Source organism: Glycine soja, chromosome 20, assembly GCF_004193775.1.
Source record: "Glycine soja cultivar W05 chromosome 20, ASM419377v2, whole genome shotgun sequence".
NCBI lineage: Eukaryota > Viridiplantae > Streptophyta > Magnoliopsida > Fabales > Fabaceae > Glycine > Glycine soja.
This window is the reverse complement of record NC_041021.1, coordinates 40,445,685-40,466,947: the sequence shown is the minus strand read 5'-3', so window position 1 is coordinate 40,466,947 and position 21,263 is coordinate 40,445,685. Positions and strand designations below refer to the sequence as shown.

General features: G+C 32.8%; 1 protein-coding gene, 1 long non-coding RNA gene and 3 other non-coding genes across 7 annotated transcripts; 4 read left to right on the top strand and 1 right to left on the bottom strand.

Annotated features, from left to right (window-relative positions):
- Window positions 1–457: 457 nt before the first annotated feature.
- LOC114401733 (sulfhydryl oxidase 2-like) lies at window positions 458–4,326 on the top strand. Its single transcript, XM_028364317.1, has 7 exons — window positions 458–716; window positions 3,024–3,048; window positions 3,143–3,235; window positions 3,336–3,517; window positions 3,748–3,817; window positions 3,911–3,982; window positions 4,082–4,326. Exons 1-7 carry the CDS (start codon window positions 532–534, stop codon window positions 4,100–4,102), a joined length of 648 nt encoding a protein of 215 aa, XP_028220118.1. The 5' UTR covers window positions 458–531; the 3' UTR covers window positions 4,103–4,326.
- A 1,386-nt stretch (window positions 4,327–5,712) lies between these two features.
- LOC114401734 lies at window positions 5,713–8,355 on the bottom strand. 3 transcript variants are annotated; one of them, XR_003664340.1, is made up of 3 exons: window positions 8,155–8,355; window positions 6,633–8,051; window positions 5,713–6,288 (listed from the first exon to the last, which is right to left on the bottom strand). It is a non-coding gene; the product is annotated as an uncharacterized LOC114401734 (long non-coding RNA). The 3 variants fall into 3 exon arrangements; XR_003664339.1 differs by having other exon boundaries at window positions 5,713–7,694; window positions 7,789–8,051; window positions 8,155–8,352; XR_003664338.1 differs by having other exon boundaries at window positions 5,801–8,051.
- A 9,904-nt stretch (window positions 8,356–18,259) lies between these two features.
- Window positions 18,260–18,331, top strand: TRNAP-UGG. Its single transcript has one exon. It is a non-coding gene; the product is annotated as a tRNA-Pro (tRNA).
- A 1,000-nt stretch (window positions 18,332–19,331) lies between these two features.
- On the top strand, window positions 19,332–19,403 carry TRNAP-UGG. The gene has a single exon. It is a non-coding gene; the product is annotated as a tRNA-Pro (tRNA).
- A 1,017-nt stretch (window positions 19,404–20,420) lies between these two features.
- TRNAP-AGG lies at window positions 20,421–20,492 on the top strand. Its single transcript has one exon. It is a non-coding gene; the product is annotated as a tRNA-Pro (tRNA).
- The last annotated feature ends 771 nt before the right edge of the window (window positions 20,493–21,263 follow it).

Genomic DNA, 21,263 nt, shown 5'->3' with positions numbered 1-21,263 from the left:
TATTCTTTTTGAAATTTGTCGTTTTTTTTTTTTATTTTGGGACACAATTTTAAATATTTTTTTAATTGATTGAAGACATGAAACTTGTCTCATTTGATGTGCTGACATGAAATTTATAGAACACAATTAATGTTTATATAAAAAGTACATAAACATAATAAAAATTACACAAAAATTGTCTCACTAGTAATTTTTTGCTTGATTTTGAGTTTTTTTTTATAATTTTTTTGATTGCTTGTGAGACACACTTATTATACAATTTTCATATGATTTATGATCCATTTTTGTCTGCACATTAATTAAGTTTTATAATTTTGATGTAGGTGAATCAAATAAAATAAATTTTGTCATAAATAAAAAAAGAGAAATGTTTAGAGTCGTGGCCCAAAATCCAAAAATGATCGGTGTTACTTAAGGAACAATTTTGCAACTTTAAATAAATAATTAAGACCGAATTACTAAGTCTGTCTTGAAAATTGTCGCCTCTCTTCAAAACCTGCATAATCCTTTGTTCCTCGTCTAGGGACTAGGATGGAGTATTTACGTTTAAGTCTGTTTCTGTGCATGCTGTCACTGTCAGCGACTTCGCCTTCTTCCTTCGCATCGCCAAATTCGATCCGTGCCGATTATGCCGTTAATCTGAACGCAACGAACTTCGATGCTGTTCTCAACGATACACCCGCTACTTTCGCCCTTGTTCAATTCTATGCCCATTGGTTAGTCATATATATCATATCGTAATAGTGATTTCTATTGAGTTACTAGTATCGTATTTTATGTGTTTCTATTCGCGGATTTGTTTCAACTCTCTTCTAAGTCAATTTGAATTAACTTCTCAACTAGTAGCAAATAAAATGAACCATCAAGTGTAATAAATTAAACTTCACAAATCGGTTCAAAGATTATTTCTCAGAAATATTAGCTTATTTGCCAAAAGCTCTCTTTGAAAATTGACAAAAAATAGGCGATTCTTTTTTCAAAATAAGCTAATGTTTATTTTAAGAGAAACGATCTCGTTTAATGTTGTTATTTTCTTCACTCCTTCTCATCCATCTATCGCACACTTGATTTGATTCATACCCTAGTTGCCTTCCCTCTTCAGTTATAATTTTCTTGTTTTCTCTCATCTTGCCTTCCCTCTCGTTTAATGTCTAGTGGAATAATTAATTTTATTTTCATCTTGATCTTTCTATGAATATTTGTTCTGGCCTATATCTAAGCTTTCCCCTCGTGGCATCCTAATCTTGTCAACATGTAATATATAGGCATAGCCATGTTTTCAATTCATTCTCCTTAAAACAAATTATGGCATAATTCTGAAAAAGGAATTCTTATTAATAATTAAAATATACATAGAGGGGTTACTGCACATTATTTTCTAGCTCAAATTTGATTAAGATAATAATCCCAATTAGTTACTATTCGTTTTTTTTAATTATCAGGAGTTCCTATTTGTGAAATTCTCCCTTTTTATTCTTATTTTCTAAACTATATTCATACTCTTTCAAGAAACATGTGGTGAATTTTGGTGACTTTAGATACCTGCATTGCAGGTAAGTCTAACAAATAGATGAATTGAATAAATTGTATTCAACTTATAATAGATGAATCAAAAGTAGTCCATTAATCTTGTATTGTCAATTGCGAAAAGCTAAAAATATGCTATATCACACACAATATATATATATATATATATATATATATATATATATATATATATATATATATATATTAAAACTAAAGAAATTGAACATAAAAACATTTATTCATTCTCTCTCGACCCTTTCCTAATATAATCATCATTATTGTTTGATAGTAAGACATATCCTTTAATTTCTTCCGAGTCCTCAAAAGATGTCTCCTAAATTTTGAAAAAAAATTAGAAAGAACAATCTTTTTATGGAAGAAGAGAGAATGAGAAGAAAAATGAAAAGAACATAAGAAATTAAAATTTGGAAGCAAAAAAGGATAAAAAAAGGAAAAGAAAGAGAATAAGATTTAAGAAGAAAGAAAAAAAAAGATTAAAGAGAAGAAAGAAAAAAAAAAGAGAGAAAAAGAGAGCATTGCTACCTTATAAGAACAGTGGAGAACGGTGGAGTGAGCGTTCTTTTGAGTGAGAAGAGCTCACGTGATGTTTAAGTTTAGGAAAGAAATTGACGTGATAAAAGGTTGCGTGGCATGGGAATAAAAGAAAAATGTTGAGCTTATTTTAAAACTAAGGAAGCCCATTTCAGTAAAAACTGAATACAATTTGTTTTTTTTAAGAAGCTAAACCAACTTGCAGTAGCTAGCGAGTTTGGATTTTATTAGGTTTTGAGGGAAAGTAATTTTTCTCCCTTTTCATAAACTCCTCCCTCAATAACTTTTCAATTATAAATTGTTTTGAAGATAAAATTAAGTATTTTGTTTTTATTTAAATAAAATATACTAATCCAAACACACACATTGTTAACATCCTAATTGTATATCAACGACTTAAATATCAAAATGAAAAAGTATTCATAGACATCTAATATGTCATTAGACACTTAGTGAGAAAGTAATAAAAGAGAAAAATTATAAGTATTATAATGTGAAATAAAAAAAGAGAGAAAAAACTATAGATGTTTATTAGGTGTATGAAAAATATAAGTTTTTGTGTATCATTATTCTATCAAAATGACTTCAACTGAATATTTCCAACCGTTTTTAAATCCAAGGATTCATGAATCAATGAATGTGCATGCTTTCAGTCATGAAAAGGAAAATTGTCTCTTTTTATAGTTAAACCTCATAAAAAAATTCCTCGATATGCTTGAGGAGCATATTATTTCACTTTGGCTTCTTATATTTTCTCTTAGTTAAAATGCTAATGTGAGAACAAAAATTCAAAAGAATTTATTTACCTTCTAATTGAACTCGAACTCTTGCATTCCTTGGGAATATTTGTTTTCCAAGTTCTTTTCTGCATATAAGTAGATTTAAAAGAATGAAATATAGGTAAAAGAAATTCTCATTCCCGTTGTGTCCCTTGATTCTCTCAGGTGCCCTGCATGCAGGAATTATAAGGTATATTGTTTGCTAAAAATGATAATTATTTTTTGGGCTTTTTTTAATGAACATTTAAACTAATAACTATTATCTCACTGAAATTTTAATGCAGCCTCACTACGAAAAGGTTGCAAGATTATTTAATGAACCTGATGCAGTGCATCCAGGAATAATATTAATTACAAGGGTAGATTGTGGATTAAAGGTGCGTGCTTCTTATCTTACTTAATTAGGTGTGGTTTAATGTTTATACTAAACATGCCTTGGTGATTGGTTACTTCCTGTTCAATTTTTTGGTAGCACAGATAAATACTAAGCTCTGTGATAAGTTTTCTGCTGATCACTATCCTATGCTCTTTTGGGGTTCTCCTTCTAAATTTGTTGGTGGTGGTTGGGAACCTAAACAAGAGAAAAGTGATATACGTGTGATTGTTGGTGCACGCACAGCTGATCGGTTGCTTGATTGGATCAACAAGCAAATAGGCAGGTATGAGGCATAAATAAATTCATTATTGGTAAAGTTATGCTATGATAGGTGAATGTTTTATTTAAGCCAGACGATATATATTAATTCGGAATATCAACATTATAGACATATAATGGACTATAAACTAGACACTAGGCAGTAAGGAAAAATCAAATTTCTGAGCACAAGAGTCTAGAATTATGAGGAAGCATTTCAATTGTATGCAACTTACAATATTCATAATGTTACAGTTCATTCGGCCTGGATGATCAGAAATTTCAAAATGAGCTTCCTTCATCCAATGATTCAGACACCGTACAGGTCCTTTTCTTTCTTCACAAGCCCACATATTTGATTTCCTTTCAATTTATATTTGAAGATATTTTTACTTATTGGTATGCATGACTTGGGAAGATTGCAAGAGCTATCTACGATGATGTAGAAGAGGTAACTTCTACAGGTTTTGACATCATCATAGAGCACCAGGTAGATCATCTATTTACCCTGAATCCCTGATTGGCCTTTTGTGCACATTGTGTTGGATGATTGAACTAACAATTTATGTTTGTCAAATGTTAAAATCAGGAACTCGTGCTTCACTTATAAAGTGAATTCTACCTAAATCTTTACAGAAGATCTTTCAGCAAACGACATGGTGGATCCTTTCGGATATGGAAATTAAAATTAGCTATGTTGGCTTGTAATTGAGTACTTGGGTGATGGCAATTAGTTTCAAAACATGAACTCCTAGAACCTGAAGCAAATTGTATAATCTAAAACGCAAACACCAAGAAAAGTACAATTTCAATAAAACATATTGTTAGAAATAATTATTTTAAGAAATATGAAGAAAAAAAACCTTGTAAACAGTAAAATAACACCAAGCCAAATAAATTCAGCTACAGATCCGGGTGGATTCGAACCACCAACCTCTCAAAGCAAACTTTTTAAAGACCGAGCTAATTTACGTTAGCACACGGGCAATATTTGATAAGAGTGTGCCACCGTATTTCACTATGAAATTAAATTAGCATTCACTACTTTCGTAGATTAGGTCAACGAAACATGCTTTGAGCGCTCTACCATTTTGAGCTTACAGACCTTTCAAGAGAAAACCAAAGGAATTTATGATGCAGGATTTAAACAGATAACATAGCCATGAATAATTTAAGCATTAATATATATTAAGCATTTAAATATAAAAAATTAAAGCATTAATACATATTTAAGCAATAATTTAAGCATTCAAACAGATAACATATTAATATATATTTTATGAAGAAAAATTAAATAAAAAAAATTTAAGACTACTCTTTGTGCATACAAACTTTAACTTTTTTCCTTCCACTCCCTCCCCACAACCAGGTCGAATGATTTTGGAACTCCAGCTCAGCAAAATATTTTGAAAATAAGAAACAGATAAGATTGACCATTTTTCTGATATAGCATAAAAATACAACGTTAAGTATAAACTATAAACCCTCTCATAAATTAACAAAATTATGTTGTGTCCTGGATATTGCATAAAACTTATATTTACCAGGAGAAAATAAACATAATTCCAACATGACCTTAGTAATTTAAATTTGACACCAAAAGTCAAAAGACCCGTACCTAGGTTATAACCTTAGCATCATCATGTGTGCATCAAACAACCCCTTGACATCACTTAAAGTATAAAAGAGATTTCCTTTTAATCACAGTCATGTTCTCTATAAAGTACAAAATTAAAGTTGAACCTTTCTCACATTACACACATTATCATCTTTAACGAGAATCACCAGCTGAAAATAATGTAACTTTGCACAATTGGCATCATTGCACGTAAAAAATACAATCACTAATGATCACAATCGATGCACGAAAAATTCAGTCCTCAATTGTACCCGATTCAAATTCAAATTTAGGATAAAACATTAGAAAAACACTCCATTTGGAAGATACTCTACATATTTTTCATATGTAACATAATAAATAGAAGCATTGTGATACTACAAATTAAAACCAAATGCCATTACCTGTAAGTAATAAAACTGTAGAAAAACAACTATTTATACACATGCTTTCCCTGCAGTCAGCAAAGTGCTACAGTATCTAAATACGTTTTTCTCTCTCTCTATATTCCATTAACCTTTATTGTATGAAAATTGATGGGCGGGGCTCCCATTCCATAGCATAGTGTGATAGTAATACAACAAAATAAAACCAAAAGCCAATATAAAATTATTCCAGAAGAATTATGATTTATATTTATTCAAGGACTTCTCTTATATCTCTACTGCATCATTATGTTGCAACATTTAATGATCAAGAAAAATAACTAAACAATTGAGACAAATACCGAACAAGTGTTAACTTGAAGTGGCGGCTCTACTAGCCAATCCTTATGAATCTATCATACAAGCTGTTAGATTCCTGTTTTTTTTTTTTTTTGCACAGCAAAAATCAGATATTATTATATATAAGTCAGTACTAGGTGTACTGGAAATAGGATACAAATATATAAGGCAAGTTGCCTAACCCAACCAACATAAAGATAGACACAAAGCAAAAACAACAGAGACATAACCCCCCTAAGACAGCTGCTCCTTCAAGTTAGAAGACCACTGGTTGAAATGCATATCAAAGTCTTTGTCCATGCATTTTAGCCAAGACCAAGTGTGGAACAGAGCTTCGTCCATGACTTTTTCGGGGCTGAAAATCTGGTTATTGAAAACCACTGAATTCCTATGTTTTCTATACAGAATTGTTGAAGAACTCCACTAATTAAGCAAAGTAAGCATTATGCAAGTCTGCCAATTCATACCACTATTATGAGAAGAGAATAAAAGCAATCTCTCCCAAAAAATTGAAATTAATACCACTTCAATTACAAATTAACCAAATCTAAAGCACTCAAACATATAAACTTCCCTTTTATTCAGTTCTCATATACAAATTACTTGCTTTCATTAATGTAGTTATTTTGTTAGTTGGATAAACCAAAAGAGAAACTGTTATTTTTTTAAATGAAATGAATCCCATTTCATAATACAACAAAACTAAACCAACGGAAAATACATGGTTATTTCACAAGCTGAAGCATAATTTATCATATCAATAAGGAACTTCATTCAGTCAAATATGAGAAAGCTACCTCAAGATGAATAAGAACCTACAAAACATTCACTTGGACTTGGCCTTTTGCAGACCTGAGACCTTGTATTTCCTGTACAGATAAGCTCAGGAAGATCTCTGCAATACATGGTACAGTTACTGTTTGCACTTCTAGTAGCAGAGGCTTCACAAGAAGATATCTGCAGAGAAATCTACACAATTCGTGGGAAATTGGAATGCTGGAAAAAACAAGAAAAGGTGGTTTGTTCTCCCGAGAGAATGGTAGTGACACACGCACATGCAGACACAGTTGCAGGTACATTTGAGTAATATTTCAAAAATTTTATGAGTGAAATAAGTAAGGAACTCAATGGGTCAAAGAAGAGGGGACACGACGCAGGAGCGATAACTCTTTAAAAAAACCCCTCAGAAATATCAATATTTGTAATTAAATCAATAGAAGGATCAATGTTCCCGCCATGAATCTATCATACAAGCTGTTAGTTTAGATACTTCGGATAAATATACATTCTTTCAATGCGCAATTATTGAAGAACATGACTAAGCATTAAGGAACCTTTGTCAATAAGCAGCATTCCTAAAATATTTGAATCAATACCACTTCAATTATGTCGAAACTACTAGTAGTTAATTGGATTACACTGTCATTATTTTTTGTTGCACAACCATTTGCTTGCCTATAAAAGGCCACCATCATGTAACATTTGGAGTATGAGTAAAATCAATTTTAGTTTGAGAAATTCAAGTCTCTTCCTCCCTTGTGTGTGAATGAGTTTGTGTAGAATTTACTTGCTCTCTCATTTTATCTTCCGCTGTGTAAGTGAGTGTGTGTTTGTGAGTCTAATTTTGTGTCCAATTGTCAACAAATTACGAATTGACCAAATTAAAAGCACCTTAACATAAAAGTTCCTTTATTTGTTTATGACACAGATGATACCTCATTAGATCGAAGAGAAATGTGAGTCCTGTGATGTATCTGTGGAAAGAAGAGTAGCAGCAGAATAATAGTTAGGTAATAAAGAAAAAGGAAAAGGAGAACATCACACCAGAGGGAGAAGCCGAGAATTCCCGTGGGATCTCCCTGAAAACCCAAAAAAAAAAGTTTTTTTTATTAATTATTTTGACTTGCCATGCAAGCGCACCTGTCATGCCAAAGGTCGGTTAACAAAGTTCACCTGAACCTTCGTTGTTTTATAAAACCCACACAACATAATAGTTTCCCCCTTAAAAACCAGCCCTCACATCATTGTTTCAATACCACAACATGCACCACCGACATTGGAATGCGAAGAACGTGACTCCGCTTTCTTCTCTAGATCTGCGCTGCAATCTCCGATTATTGATCGAACGATTTTTTGAAAGAAACCTTAAAAGCAACTCAGACACGATCATCACAACTCTGTACGGTAGGTAGATCAGTGACACCGCGCTTCGAATACTGAGAAGAAATAAAACAAGGGCTGATTAAAATAAAAGTAGAACACGCGCAAAGAACAATCGAAGCTGCGCAAGGAAAAATCATAATTGAAAATCAATTGTACCGTATCCTAGGAAGAGCACCATCGACCTGTAGATCGGAATCCGACCCAAGGGGAAACGACAACGAATAGCTACACCGATATCGTGTTGGTAGATAGAAGATGAATGAAGGGAAATGTTGAAGTTTATCTGAAACAGAAAAACACACGTTTCATTTATACAGAGGGCTCAGATTAGAGGTGAAAAAATTAATCAAGCCAACCCAAATCAGGCAAATGTAAGACTTGAGTTTAAATGTTTTAGCTTAAATTAAATATAGTATTTTTAACCTAAATTAAATGAAATCTGTTTAGTTTGATTTAATCATGATCTAACGTGGGTTAAACTCATAAAACCCATTAAAAGCCTTAAAAAATCGGGTTTTTAAAGGATTGGGCTTTAATGTTAGACTTGAATTAAATCCATTTTTTTGTTTGCCTATAGCTCATAACCTGGATCGGATAAACCATTTTATTAACTATAACTTAGATGAACGAAGGATTAAGATTTACACACTTTTAATGGATGAGATTTGGGTAAGACAATGATTTTGCCTAGATCATATTTTAATTAGAAATAGTTGAGATATAATTTCTTTATAAAATACATATTGAAAAAAGAAAAGATAAATACATTAAAATTTATCTATTTGAAAGTCAAATAATCTATATAGTTTATATAAAAACATAAATATTCATTAAATACATTAAAAGATAAATATTTACTTTTTTTTTGGAAAAAGTAAAATAATCTATATAGTTTATATAAAAATTCAAATATTTACCTATTTAGAGTTATTATTTTCTTAAAAAATAAATAAGAGGGACGATCTTAATTCTTAAATGTGCACCCCACTCAGCGTCTGTGCCCGTCTATATAAGACAGGTCATTCCCCTTTGTTATTCACAACTTTAATCTTTCCTTTCATTTTTCTTCCTCCTACCAACCAATCAATGCTTCGCTTTTGCTTTCCATGGCGTTTCACATGGATCGGATTCCTTCGATCTACACGCTGATGGTGCTTTTCCGTGGTACGGTTATTTTTTATTCTGATTTCTCCTTCCACACCTTCTATTAATCTTGTGCGAGCTCTAATTTCATTTTATCCATTTTTTCTTCAGGATTTGAAGCCTGGTGCCACCGATCTACCTACTTTACAGAGGTGTGATGATATTGTTCATGTTGCTCTGAAGGTCTATTTCGAAAGATTGCTTAGTCAACGATCGGAGATTGCTGCGCAGATTGAGTGAAGACGAGGGTGTTGTTGTACCAATGTCATACCAATGTCACTTTCGTTGTAAGATCATCGACCTAGGCGTCTGGTGGAGTTGAACCTCAACCACCTATCACAATACATTGATCATTACCACCATTTTGTTTAGTAACAAGACTGTGCACAACCACTAATGGGTGCACTCAAGATTGACATGACTTTCGATGAAAAACATAATGTATTCGAACAGTCAAAGAATATAATATCAGAAATCATTTTGATTGCAAAACAATATATTTTGACCATAAATTGTTAAACTTTGTAAATCACATGAAAATGGTTGTACATGGAACTTAAGTGCATGCTATTCAATGACGCATAAGAAATGAATGGGTAAAAATATCAGAGGTTAGTACAGTTGTCTCGTGACAATGTTCAGACAAGATCATGGGCAAATTGACAAACATGTCATAACACATATCATTCAATCCAATGCCAAAATGAATCCAATAGTTTCCATCAAAATGTTGATTGCAGAGATTATAGCGTTCATAAATTATATGTCAAGCTGTCAAAAGTTTTGGGAGTTTTGCAATCATGTGTTATCAGGAAGTATACTGACAGATTATTTCACTCATGTAGGTTAGTGAGAATCTTTAATATTTTTTTGTTAAACTATATTTTAATTCAAATTTCATAACATATTAAATTGATTAAATATTTACCGCGTATGTATACACGAAGAAGATGCACTAATGACATCTTTGGGATATTCGTTCAAATAAGTAAAGTGCAACTAAATGACATGATTAGTCACCCAAAAAATATTGGATACAATGCTTTGATGAGAAAAACGTTGGGGACATATAAATTTGTTCGATCAATTCCATGTTTAAAGCCTCAAGATATTTGTCAGTGTCATCGTCAGTTGAGGAAGCTTATTTCAAAACCAAGAAGCTTTTTGCTACTAAAGGTCGACAAACCCAGACAAAGATCAACTTCGGCTCATAGTATTTCAAAGTCGTCTCCGAGCCAATAAATAGTGATCAACAAGAATAAGATACACAAATTGTTAACAGATTTGACAAACAAACACATTTATTGTAATAGAAATTCAAACCCCAATTGAAACTCCAGACCACTTGGAAGGTTTAGGGTCATATTATTAGTGGTTGTATACAGTCTTGTTGATGAGGTGGTGATCAATGTAGCGTGGTTGAGGTTCAACTCCACTAGAAGCCTAGGTTGTTGGTGATCTTACAATGGGGTGATGTTGGTACGGCAATACCCTCGTCATCGCTTTTATCATTATTGTGATGAAACGACTCTTGATACTCATGCTCACTAAAATCATTCAAGTTTTCTTCGTGAAATTGTATGATCTTCATTAGTGATGAGATCTTCATTTCGATTTGATGTTTGTGGTGATGTTGTGATGAATGATAGTTTTGTTGGTGAAATGAGGTTTGTTAGGCATAAAAAAAGAATCATTTTAAGATAATAACAGTATGAATTATAAATGTCAAAAGCATCTTGTGTTTCAAGGTTGTTGTACGAAGACAAATCATTAAGGTGGTTGTTGTACTATAATGGTTGTGGAGATAGTAGTTGTGATTGTGGAATAAGCTGAGTAACAATATACAATTAGGTGGAATTCAATTATGAATTTTGGATAATTGTTTCTAGCAAGCCTCTAAGATCGTCATTGTTGTGTAATTGTGTTGAAATAAAAACATGTTTGACCATGATGAAATGATATAGGGACACGATATAACAATTAAACAATTGTTTCAGTTGTTCGAGTAATGAGACTGATTAATTTTTCGAATCAATTGTGCTAATGTAATAAACTTATTCTCATATAGAAATATTGGATTTGCATATGAGTATGTCGATCTGTGAGTCGGATCATTTGTAGCCTAACCATGGTGGTGAATGACAATCAATATTTCTTTACGTAGAGGTTTTCATTCTGTACATGTCAGATCATGAATTAGTAACTGCATCCAATCTCCAAAAAATCCCAATTGTTTCGAATTTTTTCTCTTTTTGGTCATGGGTGATGTTTAGGGGATGTGAGTGGGACTACGAGAGTTAGGGATAGATGTTACTTTTGTGAGGATGTTGTGTGTGATGTGTTGTGAAATGATAGGATAATATACAGGGTGAGAAAGTTTGGTAGGAGAATTTAATATCCTACTCCAATGCCATTACGAGTTCTATTATGTGTTCTTTCGAGACATTAAAAATAAAATGCACAATATCCTTCCGCTAACTAATGATCAATTTGTGCTTGAAATCTACCACTGTCAGTCATCCATAGATGCAAGTTTTTTTTCAACTGGAGAATGATGATGATGTTTGCACAATAAGCAATACATGCTTGTTGATTCTAGAATTATTATGTACCATCATCAGAACAGTCGATGGTATATTCAACCTACTTCGATCCACCATTATTCCTAACCATGATGCAATGCTGGATTACAATGGCAAGTGGAAGATACCACGATAAGGTGATTTTTTGGGTTACTCCTTCATTGGAATAAATCTAATAAGATTTGAAATTCCTTGGGGATGCAATATCGAAACACTCCCTTATAGAATTCAGGAATCACAGGTGGTTAGATAATTATTTTTTTCGACAGTCAGGTCATAAAAAATATTCAGAAAAATTATTCAAATATAAAATAACAGAGTTAAAAAATGATGAAGATGTGTTAAAGGTGTTAGCGAAATCTAACTATTTTCGTGTTTCGATTATTATTGTTAGTATGTTTTGTTATTTTTGTTTTATTATGTTTTGTTTGTCTATGTAATTGTTAGTATTTTTCATAATTTGAATGTTTTAATTTTTTCATATAACATAACTGAGATGTAGTAATTATATATTTATTGTGTTTTTAATCAATTTATTTTTTAAATCATTTTTTCTTTTTATGTATTTATTTTAATATTATTAATTAATTATGATCATTTTATTTAATTATATTATTTTTAAATTAATAAAATAACATTGAAAAAATGAAGGTGGATAGTCGGATCTTGAAAACAAAAGGATAGTATAGTTCAGGAATTAAATTAAGAATTAGTATATATGGAGAATTATTTGGAGAAAGGTAGTATAGATAGGGAAAAATTTCCGACCATGATGCTAAGGGACTGTTAACTGACGTATGGTCTATTGAAGTCTAATTTACGAAGCTTGTGTTATTCCTGATGATAGACAATATCGGGACACAACACAATTTTAATGGAATTATTGGTTTGTAATCGAAAAATAGGTCAATCTGATGCGTTTCTTACACTTTTTTCTTTCAGAGCTGGAGTTCCAAAATCATTCCACCTTTGTGTTGTGGGATTGGAAGGATAAATGTAATCACAAGGATAAATCACGAGGTTCTCAATTTATTATTCAATGAAATGTGTAATCACATTCAAACTTTTTTGACAGAAGTTATTATGGTTTAAAGTATGTTGTTTGATTAATTATGAAAATTGAGTGAAAGATATTTCTCTCTGTTGATGTCGTTATAGATATTATAATTTTTCTCCTGAGGTCTGTAAGCTCAAAATGGTAGAGCGCTAAAAGCATTTTTCATTGACCTAATCTTTAAACAGTTCATTTGCTTTGAGAGGTTGGTGGTTCGAATCCTTCTGGATCTGTTACTGAGTTTATTTGGCTTGGTTGTGAATGCATGCCTTTTAGAATACCACCAGTCTAAATTACACAATCACCAAATTTTTCTTTTAAATATTTTTAATGTTTTGTAATTTTCTTGGTGTTAGCTTGTTCTAGAATGATATCCGTGTAATTTGGTTTTTTAGCCTCCTTTTATACCAAAAAAACTAGTATATATTTACAATAGTTGCTTGATCCAAATAAACTCACATATGACTAAGGCTTATTCTACTCTAATTTTCATGTGGGACTTGGGTGTTTTCAAAGCTTTTGTCCCGGCTGCCAGTTCTCTTGTAGAGTTGATCATAGTGAGGTATGCACTAGAGAACCCCCTCAAAAGAACAGTAGTGGGTAGGCCATGAAAACCTGCATTGTTTTTAATTAACTTGAAACTTGATTCTGTCACATATTCGCATTTTGAAATCTTTATCAAACCAATTCATTAAACAAACTTTTGAAAATATTAATACAATAAAATTTTTAGAATAATAGTTTAGTTAATTCTTCAATTGATACATCTATTTTGGCTTTGGAAATTGGAATTGAGGGGTTGAAATGAAAAACACATGCAAGTTTAGTTTTGCAATAGTTTGAAGAGTGGATAATAAAACTAAACAGAGAGAATGATATATATATAACTATACAAAATATGCATGCATGATTAATATCAAAGGATATTCTTGATCAAATGGAAAAATGAGTTGTAATTTGTACATACATTATATTATATACTGGCATATAATTTCTATACCTTAAGGGTATTACGGCAATGGTGGCATCGGAAGCAGGCCTTATGATAAATACGACCAGCTGCAGTTAGCTTATCAACAAGGTACACAGTTTTGGTACAAGCCATGCACTTTTGTGTGGTTCTTCCAAAACTGGCCATGGCTTCTTATATGACCAAACCCTGACCAGAAAGAAAGAGCAAGAGAGAAAGAGACGGAGGAAAGTTGTACCCTTCTACAAGGATTTCCTCTGCTGAAGTTTTTCCTTACCCCACTCTGCTTCTTTCCCTTCTTCTGCCTCCTATTAAAAATGGGAATGACAACAAGAGATAAAAAATATCATAGGAGGGAGGGGGAAGGGGTGAAAAACAGAATATAGTTGTAGACAGCAGTGAATTTCGGATGACCTTAACGAGGTTTATATATATGCTATATATGATGAATTGTGTATAAACTGTGGATCAGATGAACACAGATTTTATATAGAATATAGTTGCAGTGATGATTTGGCCACCCAACAGTGTTATTGTCCGAATTCAAAATAATCTCATATCTCATACATCAAGTGATTTTTTTTTTCCATTTTGGAAAAATAAATAATACCCTCTATTGAAGTGAGTTTGTTATAAAGTAGTGGTGTGTCAAGCTTTGAGGATGAATATTATGGTAAGTTAATATCTAGAAATAGTCTAAATTTAATTAATCTCAAACAAAAGTCTAATATCTCATACCTGTACGGCTGTACATTTTACATACTGACTCATTTTAAGTAAGTTTTATCCGTAACTTTATGGATTTATAAGAAACAAATCAAAATCTATACAGATGTGGGCACACATTCAACCTGGTATTGATGGCAGTTCTCGTCAAAGTTAGCAGCAGAGTGATCCAATGGTCAAGAAACATGAGAACGTTATATGAACAGATTGCCCTGCTTAAGAAAATGGGAGCATAGGCAGAAATCCAATTGAAGCCTCAATCTCAGCATTGTGGAGGCATCCATTACTTTATTAAGAGTGTTTTGTGACTTACAGTTTGATTCACCTATTGGATTTCCCTCATAAAAAAGATTAACTATGGTATTAGTACCCCCAATGTTGACTAGACTCTGATTTTAATGTTCTTTTGCTTCAGTCCTGATCAGAATATTCGCCAAATAAGATCCTATTGGATATGAATGTTATTGCCATTTATTTGATTATAGTTTTAGAAAAGATTTGTTGATGGTAACAAAGTGCACTTGTGTGTAAAAACTAAAAATAATGTAATTTTTGGAATGTCACTTCTGCCAAAACGATATTTTGATGACGACATGTGAGGAAAATAAGAGGTATATATACAGAAAGGATGTTTCAACTATAATTCATCCAAAATTTTACTAGTGAGTTTATAATCTAATTATTAGCAAACAACAGAAATTGCATGTCAGGGCACTTGGTCTAGTGGTCTCGAGTTGGATTCTCGTAATGTCCCTTTTTTACTCATTTATCAGCGCATTTGTTATTCTCAAGTGTGTTTTGTTATTGAAAGATTGACTTGGTTAAAGACCTGCTCTGCATTATTAATTTATTATCAGCAAGAAAGGAATTGCAGTTCCATTTCTTCCACAAAAGAACATGAGAAGATGGGAATCAAGTATCTTAATAATGATTTACAACACTCAGATCTAAATAAATGATAACCTATATATTATCAACTCAAATGCTGTCTTGATTTTATATAAGCCAGTCATAAAAGAAAAGAAAAAACTAGTCTGACAGCAAGTCACCAACAGAAGTTGCTTCAAACAGCTTGCATAACTTCAGTTCTTTGACTTTGAATGTTTTACAAGAGATCATGAAGCAACGGACATCTCTATTTCTAATGGATTTCAGCCCCGTTCACTTATCAGATGCTGCATGTGAGTGAGTTGAGATGAATGATATGATACATTAACAGTTTTGGATGGAAGTTTTTCAGTACCAAGTGACAGCTTGCCACTGAAAATGTAATATAATAATGTGTTGCAAGTCAGAGTTGATCCAACAATCCAATAAAAAAGTCATAGTTGATCTTACTGTAGAACTGAAGACAATGTGGCATACATAATATAAAACAAGGGGTAAATAATTAAACTCTCTTTGATACCTTGACTAGAAAAATAAGTTATATTGACTGACTATTGCCTATCCAGGTAAGCATATCTGCTCATTTGTAATTCTGTATGCAATCTTACTGTAGAACTGAAGACAATGTAGCATACATAAACAATTTTAATAGAGAACATGACATAGATTTGACTTAGTCCTTTGCCTCTTAATGTGGGCATTTGGTCTAGTGGTATGATTCTCGCTTTGGGTGCGAGAGGTCCCTCTTAAAATGTTTTGCTAGTCAATCAACCACTATACCTATGTTTGCTGAAGTTTTTATAACAGATGATGGAGCAACAAAGTTTATTGCTAGCTCCTTGCACTTAGAAGCAACATTAAAAGTACAAGTAATGTTTGAACTTGTGGTAAAAAAGGGAAGACTACCATTTTAGTGTAATGTGATAAAAGTGACATGTTAAAGTTAGAAACAAAGTTTTAACTTAAAATTCCACCTTAAAATTTAAGCAAATCGATATATTAGTGGTAAATATAATTACTTATTTACTGTAAGCAATAGACAATCATTGTATCATTGTATGCAATCTTACTATATAACTGAAGGCAATGTGATATAGGAAACCTTAGAAATAGGGGAAAGATTCAAGAACCAACTCTGGAGTAAGACAAAGAAGACCAAAGTATTCAGAATATATCTCTTTATTGAGAAAGAATAAGAAAATATTTACACAAGGAGCACTCTCCTTCACACTGAGAAATCTCCGTGAAACTAATGAATTCCCAAAACTGACCTCTATTTCCCTTAGAAGCCTATTTATAAGGCTCGTCCCTAATTGCCTAGTAACTACCTTTCTGACCAAGTCAACTACAGTTATTATGGAGAGCATTTGGTCTAGTGGTATGATTCTTGCTAAGGGTGTGAGAGGTCCCGAGTTCAATTCTCGGAATGCCCCTATTTTTTCACATATTTATCTGTAACAGTTTTCTCCTCATGTGTGATTTTTCATTGACTGGCACAAAGACTCACTGCATTCTCAGGCAGAACAAAATACTTGTGGTTGCCTTTTTTCCACCAAAAGAACAGGAGATGATGTGAATCACAGTCTTAGCAATCTGGCTGTAATTAGCCTTCACAGTTGTGCACCAAGACAGCTTGCCACGATGCACTTAACAGTTGCTTTGATTTTCCCATCTCTCCACAAGTTTGCAAGCATCAGTCACAATACTGATATTGTGGGCATGTGATCTTAAGTCTTTGTATGCCATTTGAACTCTACATTCTACAATGAAGTAATATTTCTAAATCAACTATGCTATTTCTGTTAATCAGGAAGGAGGTTGTGAATTGTTGTCCATGTTGCCTGGCACCTCAAAAATATCAAATTCTTAAAAACAATTACTATTCAAATCCATTACACACGTACCATTAGCAAGTATCTTCTTTTAGACTTTACAACACTTTGTTGTAATATGTGATTACCTACATATCAAATCACACGGGGTTTGATTTGATGTAAACCAGTCAGAGAAGGAAAGAAAAAATAGTAGACACCAACAGAAGTTACTTCATTCAGCTTGGTTCAGTCTGCAGTGCAACATACAAACAGATACACATTGTGAAATTTCAGTTCTTTGATTTAAAATGTTCTATAAGCCAATCAACAACTGTATTAATGTTCGTGAACATCTAATGGATTTCAGACTCCAGCAACATTAGAAGACTAGTAATGTTTCAACTAGTGGTAATAAAAAAGAGAATGCTACCAATTTACTGATGTCATGTGGTACAAGTCAGATGTACATAGAAGAAAAGGTTTCACTTCAGAGTCCTCCCTAAAATAATTTCACCAAATCAATTTATTAGTTCTGAATATAATTGGCAAACAACAAAATTTTCATGAAAGGCTTTTGGTTTGTATGATTCTCACTTGGGGTGTGAGAGAGAGGTCCTAACTTCATTCTTGGAATGCTTACAAGCTTTGACTTGTGAATTGTTGTACTTAAATACCAACTTTGTCTATAAATTTTAGCATTTTGAAGCTCTGGAAGCTGACAACCTGGACCTGTTAGTTAGTTTGCTTAAAAAACAATAAGCATCAGAGCTGAATTAGAATGCATTGGAATGAATGATGGGATACATTAACAGTTTTGGCTGAATGTTTTTCAGTAGCAAGTGACAACTTGCCACTGAAAATGTAATATAATGATATGCTGCAAGTCACAGTTGGTCTAAAAATATAAAACCAGATGGTTAAATAACAAGTTATCTTGACTGTCAATTGCCTATCCAGGTAAGGAAACCTGGTCATTCATGCAATCATACTGTAGAGCTAAAGACAATGTGGCATGCATAAACAATTTTAAAAGAAAGCTACACATAGATTTCAGTATTTCACTTAGCCTTCTGACTCTCAATGTGGGCATTTGGTCTAGTGGTATGATTCTCGCTTTGGGTGCGAGAGGTCCCGAGTTCGATTCTCGGAATGCCCCCCTATCTTTTAATTTTTATCTGTGGCTGTATTATTTCTATGTGTGTTTGTCACTGACTAGGCACAATGACATGTACTGCATTCTCAGCCAGAAAAAAATAGTTGCAATTGGGTTTTTCCTCCAAAAGAATAGGAGAAGATGTGAATTAGTCTTAACAATCTGCCTGTATTAGCTTTCACTGAGCACTAAGACAACTTCCCAAGAGGCACTTTGAAGTTACTTTCACAACACTGAGGTTGTGGTGTCTGATCTTATGTCTCAAGTACACCATTTGAACTCTGCATTCTACAATGAAGATTGCAAAATCAACCGTTATCTCATATTCAATAAGGAGGTTGTGAATTGTTGTCTTTGCAATGATGCCTAGCACCCAAAAGTATCAATCTTGAAAAAATGAATGAACAAAAATTGCACAATTATTTATTCATGTCCATCTTATTTTATAATATACAACACTCAGAAGTCAGATGTGATATGTGATAACCTATATATCAAATTATATGGTGTCTGCTTTTATGTAAGCCGATCAGAAAAGGAAAAGAAAAACTAGTTTGACATAGTTTGTTTAGTTAATTACCAACAAACAACCATCGAGTTTTATTTCTAAATTTAAGCCATTTTAAGCTCTGGAAGCTGACAAGTTTGACATAGTTTGTTTAGTTAAAAAACAGTAAGCACCAGAGCTGCATGTGAATGTGTTGGGATGAATGATATGATACATTAACAGTTTTGGATGGAAGTTTTTCAGTACCAAGTGACAGCTTGCTACTGAAAATGTAATATAATCATGTGTTGTAAGTCATAGTTGATCTTAAAAAATAAAATCAGGGGTAAATAAGTAAACTCTTCGATACCTTGACTAGAAAAATAAGTTATCTTGACCGACTATATCCTATCCAGGTAAGCAAATCTGCTCATTTGTAATTCTGTATGCAATCTTACTAACAATTTTAACAGAAAACTAGACATACATTTGACTTAGCCCTCTGCCTCTCAATGTGGGCATTTGGTCTAGTGGTATGATTCTCGCTTTGGGTGCGAGAGGTCCCGAGTTCGATTCTCGGAATGCCCCTATTTTTTAAATAATTATCTGTGCCTGTATTGTTCTCATTTGTGTTTTGCCATTGACTAGTCATAAAGAGATGCACTGCATACTCAGCAAAAAAAGAATACTTGCAGTTACCTTTCTTCCACCAAAAGTGCAGATGTGAATTATAGTCTTAAGTAACAATCTGATTGTATTAGACTTAATGGTTGAACACCAAGACAGATTCCCATAAGGCACTTAGAAGTTGCTTTGATTTCTGTGTCTATCCCCTAGTTTGCAAGCATCTGTCACAACTCTGAGATTGTGGTATGTGATCTTATGTTTCAAATACACCATTTTAGTACTGCTTTCTATCATGAAGTGATATTGCTTAATCAACTGTTATTTCAAATTGAACAAGGAAGGAGTTTGTTCCATGTTCAATCTCAGAATGCCTTTTTTTTTCCTTTGAAGATTTGAAAGCTGACAGACTTGGTCAAGTAAAATACCTAAAAGCATCAGGTTTTATTTTTAAATTTTAGCCTTTTGAAGCACTGTAAGCTGAAAAGCTTGACTCATTGGTTTGTTTAGTTAAATAGTAATAAACATCAGAGGCTGCATGTGAATCCGTTGGGATGAATGAAGTGAAACATTAACAGTTTTGTCTGGCAATTTTTCAGTGCAGAGTGACAGCCAGCCACTGAAAATGTAATACAATAATTTGTAAATTATGATTGATCTTAAAATATAAAACCAGAGACAATGTTACCAGTACTAAAGAAAAAAGCTAGGTAAAGAAATTCCGTTAAGAGAGGTGCCCACATATAGCGTGCGATATGCCTCCAACATGATTGTCTGTGACAGAGGATACTTATAGGAAAAAAAAGAGTGATTAATGAGTAAACTCCCTTTGATACCTTGACTGATAATTACCTATCAAGGTAAGCAAATCTGGTCATTTGTATGCAATCTTACTACAGAACTGAAGAGAACGAGGCATGCTTAAACAATTTTAACAGAAAAATATACATATAATTAACTTTGCCCTTGCTGTCTCAATATGGGCATTTGGTCTAGTGGTATGATTCTCGCTTAGGGTGCGAGAGGTCCCGAGTTCAATTCTCGGAATGCCCCTATTTTTACACATATTTATATGGTGCCTGTATTGCTCTCACGTGTGTTTTGTCATTGACTGGCACAAAGACAAGCACTGCATTCTCAGGCAGAATAGAATACTTGGGGTTGGTAAGGTCTGGATGTTCATCCATTGTGCTTAAGAAAAATTCAAAATGTATGCTTAGACCATTGTTAATTTTATTTAATTATTTTTTTAAAAAAATGACTATGCCCATAGAAATAATTTGGTTGGTTGTTACACTGCAATTATCTAATATTCAAATATTCATAGTTGACCAATGGGATTTTTCCAGGCCATTCATATGGACGTGAGTGTATCTACTAAAAGTACTTATTATTCCCGGCAATTGAAAGAGCTTTTACCAGCATCCCTTATAATGTCGGCAATACATTTACCGACTAGTGAGGACGCCACTATTATTTGATTGCCGGTAAATGTTTTAGTGGCAATTTATATTGTCACTAAAAGGAAAAATAATTGCCACCAAAAATCACTTTTGGTGTAGTGCACAAGATACTTAGATTTCCCTATCTCTCCTATCCACAAGTTTTCAAGAATCAGTTACAACTCTGAGATTGTGGTATTTTAGCTCTACATTCTACAATGAAGTAATATTTCTAAATCAACTATGCTATTTCAAATTAAATAAAGAAGGAGGTTGTGAATTGTTGTCCATGATGCCTGGCACCCAAAATTATCAACTTTTTAAAAACAAATGCATGAACACAATTATTTATTCAAATCTGTTACACATGTAGCATTAGCAA